At 39.4% G+C, this 13,550-nt stretch overlaps 1 protein-coding gene across 1 annotated transcript; it reads right to left on the bottom strand.

Moving 5' to 3' along the window:
* Positions 1-1,241: 1,241 nt before the first annotated feature.
* On the bottom strand, positions 1,242-13,248 carry LOC129817531 (syntaxin-7-like). The gene is made up of 10 exons (XM_055872901.1): positions 12,762-13,248; positions 11,931-12,044; positions 11,599-11,668; positions 11,386-11,476; positions 9,200-9,337; positions 6,619-6,668; positions 5,980-6,082; positions 4,284-4,356; positions 3,826-3,908; positions 1,242-3,702 (listed from the first exon to the last, which is right to left on the bottom strand). Exons 2-10 carry the CDS (start codon positions 12,013-12,015, stop codon positions 3,607-3,609), a joined length of 789 nt encoding a protein of 262 aa, XP_055728876.1. The 5' UTR covers positions 12,016-12,044; positions 12,762-13,248; the 3' UTR covers positions 1,242-3,606.
* Positions 13,249-13,550: the final 302 nt, after the last annotated feature.

Here is a 13,550-nt window from a genome sequence, read left to right as displayed (position 1 = left end):
AATTCATGTAAACAAGACATTTTTTACATGCTATGTTTTCAAAACTAAGTGGTTTCTTGGCACAACTTACCCCCGGTTCAGCGGCCTATATATTTCTGTTCTGAATGAAATATTAACACTACCTTTTAAAAATCATGTCTATCTTTATTTCCCAAACACAATTCAACATAATCCAAATCACTTTTTTTCTTTTAAGCATATTTAACACAGGCTTAACACCTAACAACACTTTGTACTTTTTAAAACACTTTTAACATAGGCCAGGCCCTGTTATTACCTCATATCCCAGGGATGGGAAGAAAACACTTACATTTGCCATTGGCTCAACTTACCCCAAGTCAAACATTTGAACTTTCATGCTAGGTTTAGGACATCATATTGAAGATTATAGAGACCCCAACTGATGTATAAAACAATCTTAAAATTATCCACTTTGGTTTAGATATAAACGCCAAAAAACCTCTAACACAAATTCACTTGACTTGGTGACCTAACTTGCTTACCAGTTTTGCCATGGTGTTTCTTTCTCCACAGACTTCATTAAATGATTACCTTTTCCTAGATGTTAAGTCAAATTATTACATTTTGTCTATGGTTTCCCAGAAACATGGTTGTCTCAATTTACCCCACTCTGCCAAATTTCACTGCCTGTATCACAACACAGGGGGTGCAGAATGGGTGTGTGACAAGCACATCAATTCAGAATGGTGCAACAGGCCAGGGAACCTGGTTACAATGTATAGTTACACTGGATGGATGATCTCTGAACATGTAAGGACATAATAGGCTATTTGCCTAAATGCCAACCAGAGATAAAATAAAAAAAGCTCCACGTAAATGTATCAGGCTAAAATAGAATACAGAGGATGAAAAATAAGAGTATTAAAAGTGATGCGACAGATGTTTTGTATAATTTTAGCCAGTCGTTTTTAAACAAGCATACAGAAGGCCTGTTTCTCATATTTCACCCTGTCATATTTTGTGTGAAAAATTAAACAACTTTCTTAAATTGAACTTTTCCTAAATGTATCAGTGCCATCCAGTCTGTACATGCAGACTCATCTGTCAAGAGATCAACTGCAGGGAGAAAAACTGGAACTGCTCCTCCTCCAGAAACACACCTACGAGGAGAGGAAATAAAATCACCCACTGCATAAAATGGTAAATGTGTTGGAATTTGTATATGCTCATTTTCACTAAAACCCTTGTTCAACAAGAATAATGCAATTAAGCATATGAGATTGAGTACACGAATCAGGGTTTTATTCTGTTATTCAGCTCATTTAGCATGTTTCAGGAGTATATTGTACAGTAAAGCTTCTTCCCTCAGAAAAACTGGACAAAATCAAGAATCAAAAAGAAAAAGTATATTATTTAAACTTTTGATATGTATCCATTGAAAACACAAAGAAGATAGAAAGTTGTGTAGCCTAAAGTACAACCAAAACACACCGAATTAAAGAAGAATGATGATTAGTAGGCAAAGGTCAGAATGGGGGGAAAAAGGGAAGCCAGTAATTAAGAGCTCATTGCATCTAGTGCTTTTTATTGAAGAAAGTGAAAACGGAAAGAGCTGAATAAAAACGGATACAATTTTTGTGAGGCAGCAAAAACATTCACAGTTCCACAATAATTGTATAACCCATACTGTGCCTTCAGAAAGTATTCACACCCCTTGACTTTTTCCAAATTTTGTTGTGTTACAGCCTGAAATCTAAAATGTATTACTTTTTTAAATTAAATGTCTTGAGTCAATAAGTATTCATCCCCATCCTTATGGGGAGCCTAAAGTTCAGGAGTAAAAAAAAAAAAGAGCTTAACAATTCACATACTTAGTTGCATGGACTCACTCTGTGTGCAATAATAGTGTTTAACATTTTTGAATGACTACCTCATCTCTGTACCCCACACATACAATTGTAAGTTCCCTCAGACGAACAGTGAATTTCAAACACAGATTCAACCGCAAAGACCAGGGATGTTTTCCAATGTCTCACAAAGAAGGGCACCTATCAAATCAAATTTTATTTGTCACACACACGTGTTAAGCAGATGTTATTGCGGGTGTAGCGAAAAGCCTGTATAGAACTTCGGTAACGTTTTACTCAAATTTGCTCAGTAAAAGTCCCCAGCTAGAATAAATGCAGCCTCAGGATATGTGGTTTCCAGTTTGCATAAAGTCCAATGAAGTTCTTTGGGGGCCGTCATGGTGTTGGCTTGAGGAGGAATATACACGGCTGTGACTATAACCTGAAGTGAATTCTCTTGGGAGGTAATACGGTCAGCATTTGATGGTGAGGTATTCTAGGTCGGGTCAACAAAAGGACTTGAGTTCCTGTACGTTATCACAATCACACCATGAGTAGTTAATCATGAAACATACATCCTCACCCTTCTTCCTGGAGAGATATATATTCCTGTCTGCGCGATGAACTGAGAAACCAACTGGCTGAATGGACTCAGACAGTATATCCCGAGAGCCATGTTTCCGTGAAACAGAGTATGTTACAATCCCTGATGTCTCTCTGGAAGGAAATTCTTGCCCTGAGCTCGTCAACCTTAATATTCAGAGACTGAACATTAGTAAGTAATATACTCGGAAGAGGTGAGTGGTGTGCACACCTCCTGAGTCGGACTAAAGGTCCACTCCGACTTTTTGGTAGATGGGTAAAAATAAAAAGCAGACATTGAATATCTCTTTGAGCATGGTGATGTTATTAATTATACTTTGGGATGGTGTTGCAATACACCCAGTCACTACAAAGATACAGGTGTCAGAGAGGAAAGAAACCACTCAGGGATTTCACCATGGAGCCAATGGTGACTTTAAAACTGTTACAGAGTTTAATGGCTGTGGTAGGAGAAAACTGAAGATGGATCAACAACATTGCAGTTACTCCACAATACTAACCTTAAATATTCCAAAACTTGCATCATGTTTGCAATAAGGCACTAAAGTAAAACTGCAGAAAATTTTGCATAATGTTATGCTCATCATCGGCAAGGAATAGGGAGTTAAGGATAAAAATATATCAGAATAGAGCTAAGCACAGGCAAAATCCTAGAGGAAACCTGGTTCAGTCTGCTTTCCAACAGACACTTTTCAATACATTTGCAAAAATGTCAAAAACATATTTTCACTTTGTCTTTATGGTGTGTAGATTGGTGAGAAAAAAAAGCAATTTAAGCAATTTTGAATTCAGGCTATAACAACAAAATATGGAATAAGTCAAGCAGTATGAATACTTTCTGAAGGCACTGTACATATTTATTTATACAGTGAGAATCTTTGTGAGATTAAATAAAAATGCATAAATTGCTTCATAGAAAATAAAGGCTTGAAGTGAAGAATAAGACAGCACTGTGGAACTTGACAGCAAAAGTGATGCAAGATATTACTTAGCATTGCACAATTCTTGGCCTCTGGTGCATAGACTAGGCTACAGTCCATAATAATTAGCAGGTACTGTATCACACAAGCCTATTTCAGGTAAATTCTGTGTGTATTCTTCTTACTATAGTATTATGGCTATGAGATTTGTAACTCAAACTTAGTCCTAAATAATCATTAAAATTCCAGGACCAAAGAGTATGTGAAAAGCATCATCATCCTTTGACTGATGCCCAGATGATTAAACCAACGACAACAGCAAGAACTGCCAGAACTACAATGAGAATGCAGATCTTCTTTCTAGATTTGCGCTGAAAGGGGCAAAAGAAACACTTAATGTTATAAGAACATTCATTTGATACAGCATTGTAAAATACACAGAAAAAGCATAATGATTTATTCACCCTCAAAAGAATGATTCTTATGTTACCTACCTGATAGTCTGCAGCCTGTGCTAACTGCTGGGTGGCATTCTGAACATGAAGGTCAGCAGTTTCGACATTGGCCTCTATACTGTCTAGGGGTATAAATGCACAGTGAAAGGGTCATTCTCTCCCAGAGGTTCAGTTTTGGTTGAATGTTTTCTTGAAAATGTTGCTGAAAAAGTTAGAACCTTTGACTTGTGCACCATGACGATGACTAGCCTCTCAAATGATGTCATTATCACGTTAACATCCCTTCAGTTTTAACTGTGGGACATAATCGTGTGTGTCTAGCTAGCGTAGCTGTTTGTCATCCTCTGTACCCAGAACACTCATTAGACTGTTCTCCATAAAGACTCCTAAACATGCAGTATTTGATCCCTGTAGGCGTATGCTGTCAATGTTTTGAAAGTGGAAAAGTTTCTAACAGTCAGAAGTTTAGAGGAGTAAATGACTGAATGTATGCTTACCGATCACATCACCTTGCTCATGGACCATCATTCCCAAGTCCTTAAATATTTCATTTATATCTGTAATATCAGACTAAAAAAAGAGAAAACAAGCATTGAATAAACAGACAACATAAATGAAATGGACTGGATATAAATCCATTATGTAAGTGTGATTTGCAGGATAGCATAAGGCAGTGATCATCATGATCATTTTTTCTTGAGCGGATGGTCGGGGGGCCAGAACACAATTACAAGTTATTTGAAGACTGCAAATTGACAGCAAGAAGCCCAATATTTTACTAAAACATAATAATTTCAAACCTCACTTGCATTGGTATAAGTTCACGTGTCTCTCTATTATGTGTGGGAATACTTGGGAACAGATTTTAGAATGCTGATCCTCAACACTGGGGCCCTTCAGGGGTGCGTGCTTAGTCCCCTCCTGTACTCCCTGTTCACCCATGACTACGTGGCCAAGCACGACTCCAACACCATCATTAAGTTGGCTGATGACACAACAGTGATAGGCCTGATCAATGACAACGATGAGACAGACTATAGGGAGGTCTGGCAGTGTGGTGCCTGGACAACAACCTCTCCCTCAATGTGAGCAAGACAAAGGAGCTGATAGTGGACTATAGGAAAAGGAGGGCCAAACAGGCCCCCATTAACATCGACGGGGCTGTAGTGGAGCAGGTCAAGAGTTTCATGTTCCTTGGTGTCCACATCACCAAAGAACTATCATGGTCCAAACACACCAAGAGTTGTGAAGAGGGCAAGACAACACCTTTCCCCCCTCAGGAGATTGAAAAGATTTGGCATGGGTCCCCAGATCCTCAAAAGTTCTAGAGCTGCACCATCGAGAGCATCCTGGCCATTTGCATCGCTGCCTGTTATGGCAACTGCTTGGCATCTGACCGTAAGGCACTACAGAGTGTAGTGCGTACAGCCCAGTACATCACCGGGACCAAGCTTCATGACATCCAGGACTTATATACTAGGCGGTATCAGAGGAAGGCCCAAAAAATGGTCAAAGACTCCAGTCACCCAAGTCATAGATTGTTCTCTATGCTTACGCATGGCAAGAGGTCCCAGAGCGCCAAGTCTAGGACCAAAAGGCTCCTTAACAGCTTCTACCCCCAAGCCATAAGACTGCCTAACAATTAATCAAATGGCCACCCGGAATTTTTACATTGACCCCTACACCCAACTGCTGCTACTCGCTGTTTATTATCTATGCATAGTCACTATACAACTGACCTCAACTAACCTGTACCGGTACCCCCTATATTTAGCCTCTTGTAATTTCATTTTCTTGTGTTACTTTTTGATTTTATATTTTTACTTTATTTAGTAAATATTTTCTTAACTCTATTTCCTGAACTGCATTGTTGGTTAAGGGCTTGTAAGTAAGCATTTGACAGTAAGGTCTACACCGGTTGTATTCGGCGCATGTGACAAATAACATTTGAATTGATTTTTGAAATTAAAATCACTTGGAGCTGATTTTATGGTGTTTTTACAGTCCGTTATGTCAAAAAATAATTATCTGAAAACTTAGGGGGGCAAATAAAATCGCCTTCGGACCAAATAAGCTAGGATTACTGTATGGCTTATGGTATAAGACAATTTAAAGGAATGAAAGACATCCAGCAAAATCATAATTTAACCCTGAATCTTGTTCACTGATGGTGAGTAATAGGAATGCTGTCACCTCTAGCTGTCTGATGGAAGTCTCTCTCTCCTGGATGAGCTGCAGGTCCTCTTCAGTGATGGCCACCTCCTGGGACTGTGACTGGACCTGGGCCTGCCCCCCACTGTAGAGTCAGACATGGGGAAGACGTGGTGAACCACCCAAAGCAAACACTCACCTCCCACTCTGTCTGTCTGGGCTAGAGAGAGATGGGCCTGATGGGCCTGTAAAGACTTACATGTAAACACTAAAGTGGATGTTAAGATAAACTAGCAGTTAGAGAATAGTCAACTGTGGGTTTTGTATGTGAACATTCATTTGATGGTTAAGCAATTCATAGTAGAACAAAAGGTCAGGACAATCAAAAAAAGAGCTAAACACCAATAGACCAAATCAAAAATATTATCTTAACGGTAAAAGAGGATGTTTACATTCTCCACAACTGTAGGCAATAATAGAGGAATCAGGATTATGAACTCTGGGTAAATCCATTAAATATGAGTGTCTACAGTGGTTCCTTCCTCTGTGGTCGGCATGCAGTTTTACGTGGCAACAGACAGTGGGATGTATTTAAACAGCTTGCACAGTACATTTAGTGCAGCATGTCTGTGTACTATTTCACCCAAAAAGCATGAGACCACTGAAATGCTGAACTCTGACCTTTCAAAGACGTTTCCATTTCCTCCAAAGCTGTCATCAGGATAGCCACCCTGAGGGTGGACAGAACAGTCAGTCTGATGCTCTCTAATTTCAGGTGGGATTTGATTTATGGCTTTGTGTAAAGTCACTACAGTTTGTGAGGAAAGGCCACACTTGAAACATTTACATTTCTTCCCCTCTTGACAACCAAATAACTGACTACTCCTATCACCAGTCAACGGCTGTATATACATTACATGACCAAAAGTATGTGGACACCTGCTCATCGAACATCTCATTCCAAAATCAGGGGCATCAATATGGAGTTGGTCCCCCCTTTGCTGCTATAACAGGCTTTCCACTAGATGTTGGAATATTGCTGTGGGAATTTGCTTCCATTCAGCCACAAGAGCATTAGTGAGGTAGGGCACTTATGTTAGGCGTTTAGGCTTGGCTAACAGTCGCTGTTCCAATTGATCCCAAAGGTGTTTGATAAGGTTGAGGTCAGGGCTCTGTGCAGGACAGTCAAGTTCTTCAACACATATATCGACAAAACATTTCTGTATGTACCTCGCTGGGGGCATTGTCACGTGAGAAACAGGAAAGGGTCTTCCCAAAATTTGAAATCACAGAATCATCTAGAATGTCAGTATGCTGTAGCGTTAAGATTTCCCTTCACTGGAACTAAGGGGCCTAGCCCGAACCATGAAAAACAGCCCTAGGCCATTATTCCTCCTCCACCAAACTTGACAGTTGGCACTATGCATTCAGGTAGGTAGCGTTCTCCTGGCATCTGCCAAACCCAGATTCGTCCATCGACTGCCAGATGGTGAATCGTGATTCATCACTCCAGAGAACTCGTTTCCACCGCTCCAGAGTCCAATGGCAGCAAGCTTTACACCACTCCAGCTGACGCTTGGCATTGCGCATGGTGATCTTAGGCTTATGTGCGGCTGCTCGGCCATGGAAACCCATTTCATGAAGCTCCCGACGAACAGTTCTTGTGCTGATGTTGCTTCCAGAGGCAGTTTGTAACTCGGTAGTGAGTGTTGCAACCGAGAACAGATGATTTTAAACGCACTATGCGCTTCAGAACTCCGCTGTCCCATTCTGTGAGCTTGTGTGGCCTACCACTTTGCGGCTGAGCCCTTGTTGCTCCTAAACGATTCCACTTCACAATAACAACACTTACAGTTAACCGGGGCAGCTCTAGCAGGGCAGAAATTTGACAAACTGATTTGTTGGAAAGGTGGCATCCTATGACGGTGCCATGTTGAAAGTCACTGAGCTCTTCAGTAAGGCCATTCTACTGCCAATGCTTGTCTATATAGATTTTATGGCTGTGTGCTTGATTATATACACCTGTCAGCAATGGGTGTGGCTGAAACAGCTGAATCCACTAATTTGAAGGGGTGTCCACATACATATATATATATACACACACGCATACTTATGTAATATATATACACACAGACATACAGTGCATTTGTAAAGTATTCAGACCCCTTGACTTTTTCCACATTTTATTACTTTACAGCCTTGTTCTAAAATTGATTAAATAAGAAATCCTCAATCTCCACACAATACCCGATAATGACAAAGCAAAAACAGCTTTTTAGAAAGTTTTGGAAATGCATTAAAAATAAAAACTGAAATATGACATTTACATTGATGAAAAAAAAACAATTTAATACATTTTAGAATAAGGCTGTAACGTAACTAAATGTGTATATACACAGTGCATTTGAAAAGTATTCAGACCCCTTGACTTTTCCCCACATTTTGTTACGTCTTGATTGTTCCAAACTTCTTCTATTTAAGAATGGAGGGCACTGTGTTCCTGGGGACCTTAAATGCTGCAGAAATCTTTTGATACCCTTCTCCAGATCTGTGTCGACACAATCCTATATTGGAGCTCTACAGACAATTCCTTTGACCTCATGGCTTGGTTTTTGCTCTGACATGTACTGTCAACTGTGGGATCCTATATAGACAGGTATGTGCCTTTCCAAATAATGTCCAATCAATTGAATTTACCACAGGTGGACTCCAATCACATTGTAGAAACATTTAAGGATGATCAATGGAACCAGGATGCACTGGAGCTCAATTTTGAGTCTTATTGGAAAGGGTCTGAATACTTATGTAAATAAGGTATCAGTTTTTCATTTTTAATACATTTGCAAAAGAAATTCTAAACACATGTTTTCGCTTTGTCATTATGGGGTAGTGTGTGTAGATTGACTAATATTATTTACTTGTATCCATTTTCGAATAAGGCTGTAACGTAACACATACACACACCCCCATCCAGTACCTTTAAACCTTTTCCTGCATTAAACAAAAACGTTATGTTGAAGGTGTGGTCTGTACCAGTGGAGGCTAGTGGGAGGAGCTATAGGAGCATGGGCTCATTCTAATGGCTGGAATAGAATTTGTGGAACGGTATGAAACGTTTCAAACATATGGAAACCACGTTTGAATCCGTTACATTAATTCCATTCCAGCCATTCAAATTAGCCTGTCTTCCTATATTTCCTCCAACCAGCCTCCTCTTGTCTGTACCTAGTAAAGTTTGTGTACATTTTGTATGATTACTAACCGACACTCTGGACTCGGCACGGACTCTGGCAACAAACGCCTTCTCTTTCTGAGCAGCCTGCCTCTGTGTCTTTTGGAAATTGGCCAGTGCATTGGAGAAGTCATTGATAAATCGGTCTTTCTGGATCTTTCTCTGGCGCTAGAAGAGAGGTATATGTAAACAAATGAGTTAACGTCACATACAGTGTTCATGATACTGTGCTATAGCATCACTCTTTAATCTCAACCGATAGAGAATTATTCTTAGGACTTCCGTCTCAGGCCCTCATGTCCTACTTTACATAAGCAGAAGTGAAATACTAACAACTCATAATGTGACTTATATGAAAAATATTTATATATATTTTCGTTAGCAAGAAATACAACTAGAACGTGTTTGCAATTAAACCCATCATTTGTCTTTCCATTGTCTAAATTAAACATCCAGGACAGTATTGAAAAACAGAAAATGTGGATGTTTGTAAGAATTGCTTTATTCCTGCCATGGCGTGCATTCCAACCTTTCCTTATGAGCTCTACAAGAATGCAATAATTGCTTTCTTTACCACACACAAACAGAAATTCCTTCAACACTGTTGGATTTCTGCTGTCAGGAAAAATGTTCATGCAGTGTGCCTTGGGCCTTCCTTGAACGAGAAGGCACAACTATGAAAACAGGAAATAAAGGCTTAATGTGTTTAAGAATAGTGCACCAGCAGTATATATAAATAAAGGCGGATCCGAAAGTAACCCCCCGCCCCACTGGAACCCTCTTCTCCAGAGCTGAAGATCCGAAACACGTTCTGCGCAAGCTTTTCTTTAGCTCTACTTTACGCACACATTTTTGAGGTCACCCTCTCTTCACATTTCTCACTGTCAATTGTGAATGATAATTCTTCAAGTTTTACCGGTGAAACGTCCATGTTGCATCTGCATGCCAACCATTTGATCTCAATCTCAATTTCATGGGAATATGCAGTGTTGCACAGTACAGTGTTGTTTTGAATTATATACAGCAGTGGTCACCAACCTTTTCAGAGTCAAGATCACTTTCCCAGTCAAAAAGCAAGCAGAGACCTACCGCTCAGATTTATTTTTAAACATGACTAAAAACATTTGACATTAACCTAATATAAAACAGTTCTAGACCGAATACATTTCCTAGTACATTATCACAGCATCTTGGCTATATGCCTGTCCTGCCAATATTGTTATTCTCAGACCATATTAGATTTCAAAACTCAAGCTTTGATAACAAAATAGATGTGCTAATGTAGCACTTGCGAGGCACTGTGGACCATAAATTGAAATAATTTTTTATTTTATTTTACCGGACTGATGGTACCTGCATCTGGGAACTCAAGAAAAAAAACTGAGGTCAACTCATGATATCAGTGATCTTCATGTCGGAAAGTCTGAGCTTTAGAAAGATGCCAGAGTTTCCGACTTTGAATTCGGAGTTGGATGACCATTCAAAACGATTGTTCCCAGTCAGAAACATTGACAATGCAGGGTAAGTTTGTTGAAAGTTGGCTAAGATAAAAGACGCAAATACAAAGCAGCAATCAGCAGTTAAAACAAAAACAAAGCATACTCCCCAACACTGTTTCGTCATAACGCGGGGGATGTGACTAGGGAAATATATCCACTCTCAAATTAAAAGACAGAGCTATGGATGCAAGGACTGACCATCCATGATATAAAAATTATAGTTTTAACCATGTTTTTTTAATGCTATACATTGTTTGTTTACATTTACTTTGTTTACAAACATTGGAATAAAACAAGCTTACATTTTGGGTTCTGATGGGGTACGACCGTTGAACTAAACTCATGGAGGCATGTATAAGTAATATTCTTCAAGAACCAATGGATACATTTAAGTCCAAATATGGATGTAGCAACTGTTGATTGCCAATTTAATGACAAATGCATTCATAAAAGGTGAACGGAGGGCACTTCTACAAGTGCAATTCTTTTTTATTGACAAGTTGTGTTGATTGAGACTTGAGACTTAGGAACAGGTCATCCAGGGACCAGCTTGGACAACACAGGCCAGCCCACCTAACATGTGACCAATGAGCACTGAGGTGCTGTTCACCTAGCTGTTTTTACATTACTGTGTGAATAATGTTCTGTCTGCTATTGCACATGACAGTAGTTACTATACATTTTGTTGCTTGTTGTTCAAAAAAAGGTGTTGAGTACCTGTTCAGTTGTGACAGGTAAAGAGCCAAATTGCTTCACACTTCGGTCAGTTTCTTTGGCAAGGTGGTTGACATTCTGCTGTTTCTGCTGCCTACATTTGAAAAGTCAAAAGCCTAATTTAGATATTCCATTATAATACATATACCTGCATGTAAAAACATCTTTAAAAGTTACAGACTACAAGAGACTTATTCTGATTAAAACGGAACTCACAGTTGCTGTCTGAGCTCAGTTGTGTCTTGTGGTGTTCCCAACTTATCCACAATACTCTGTATTTCAGATGCTGGTAGAAACAAGGCACACATATTGTGACACAAAACAATACGTGGGTTCATTCAATAGGAAAAGTATTACATTTGAAAATTCATTCAAAATAAAAAATATAATGTAGATATATTAATACTTTTGAGTCTACCCCCAGGCCTCATAGGATATGTATAGTAGTAGCCTATTGGCCTACTAAAGTCTGAGGATATAACAAAACTTGTTTGTACTGATTTACTTGTTGTGGTTGTGTGCACAGTTAGTCCATGTGTATCAATTACTTTGTTGTGCTATCTTTTGGATGTTGGAGATTATCGTCTGAGTAAGCACATTTGGGTCCTGCACTTTTCCGTACTGGTAGGCCATCGTTGACACATTGGGAGTCTCCTCAAGACCTTGAAATATAAAATGTTACAAGTATTGTTGTCAGTCACTCACATGGCTTGCCTCAGTTCACTTCTATTCACTCCCACCTGCTTTATGTATTATGAACACTCATTCCCCTAGACATACATACGTGCTGTCGCCAAAGTGGGAAAATCCCAAATGCTTGCATAAAATTGTTTTTAAGTGAATAAACCATGAATGTTGAGGAACATAATAGGCCATCAGTAAGAGAAACACATGAATGTACACAAGAATACAGTCTGCAAGAGGTTAGTTGAAGTTCATCAGCCAACCGTCCAATCAGATACAGGCATTGGAAGAGAGCACAGGCAGGGCAAGCTAACGCCCTCAACCTGACAAACTAGGCCAGAAAAATGCGGAAATACGAACGCCTGAATAACTGGGCATGGATGAATGTCAAATACGCCCCCTCCCCACTGTGTCTATTTGCTACTCGTATGTCATCATATACATTTCATCAAACGCTAAAAACATGAATGGTAAAGTAGCCATGTTCATTTAGATCAAGGAAATACTGCAGCGTACAAGAGATAAATTGTTGTATCTCCGTTGCACAAATGCTGACAACTTTCAGTAAACATTAATAAGATCCGTTTCAGGTCGCATGATTTACAGCTTAATTGTCGCTTGTCGACATTTACTAATCATTGCATTTCCAAACATTGCTGATGGCAAAGTTGGGTGAACACTAAATATTCGTTTACCTTAATGAGTTCTGTCTTGACAGTCTGCTCGGCCTAACCTCTGCTTCCTGATAGGTGTGTCATGTTTTTCTAGTCACATGATCCACTCTATACCGCTTTACAGCAAAGATCAAATCAGAGTGCAAGAGGCGAAGTGAGAGGATTTACTTCGCCCAAAATCTTTCCACGTAAAAAAGACCAGGAAGTGAGGAATTTGTGCATGTAGGTCAATGAGAATGTCGAATTTGGTCAACAAAAATGTAACTGATTGCTAATTTGTTACGTCTTGCTTATTTGAACGAATATAAGTTTCATAATGGTTTGTTTGTTACAAATGCACAGATATAATTGGACGCACATGGCATTACGGTAACTTAAAAAAATATATATAACCTAACATAGCGGGCATAAAATAAACTCCTGAAACTAGATCCCTCACATTCTGGTCTTGATGAGATTTTTTTTTTAAATGTTAGTAGAGGTTCTCTTCTGCACTGTTCAACCAATCCAGAAAATGTGGACGAGGAGTTAAGACGTAGTGTCTCCTTGTTAACGTTCAAAAACGGAGGTGACGTCACGCGCTCTCGCTTCCATTTCCACTAACAACCGGAACATCCTTTTATAATCAGCCTCGGCAGAGCTAAGGCTAAATTGTGCCTGTTGTTTATATGCGTATTTGCCCTCTGAATGGCTTAAACTCGCCTACTCCTGCCTGCCTTCTATCTTTGAGGACATGCTTTTCCATCGTTAGAGCAGCTGTCTTCTCACTCTAATAGATCATCTTTGTTAAAATGTCTAGCTTAAACAATG

The sequence above is a fragment of the Salvelinus fontinalis genome, chromosome 20 (genome assembly GCF_029448725.1).
Source record: "Salvelinus fontinalis isolate EN_2023a chromosome 20, ASM2944872v1, whole genome shotgun sequence".
Lineage (NCBI taxonomy): Eukaryota > Metazoa > Chordata > Actinopteri > Salmoniformes > Salmonidae > Salvelinus > Salvelinus fontinalis.
This window is presented reverse-complemented; position numbering and strand designations above follow the sequence as displayed.

Excerpts from the sequence above, each read along its gene's own strand:
- LOC129817531 (XM_055872901.1), bottom strand. The coding sequence starts at position 12,015 with ATGGCCTACCAGTACGGAAAAGTGCAGGACCCAAATGTGCTTACTCAG. Across the intron at positions 11,669-11,930 it reads CCAAAAGATAGCACAACAAA|CATCTGAAATACAGAGTATT; the intron begins GTAATTGATACA and ends TGTTTCTACCAG. Across the intron at positions 11,477-11,598 it reads ACTGAGCTCAGACAGCAACT|GCAGCAGAAACAGCAGAATG; the intron begins GTGAGTTCCGTT and ends TTTCAAATGTAG.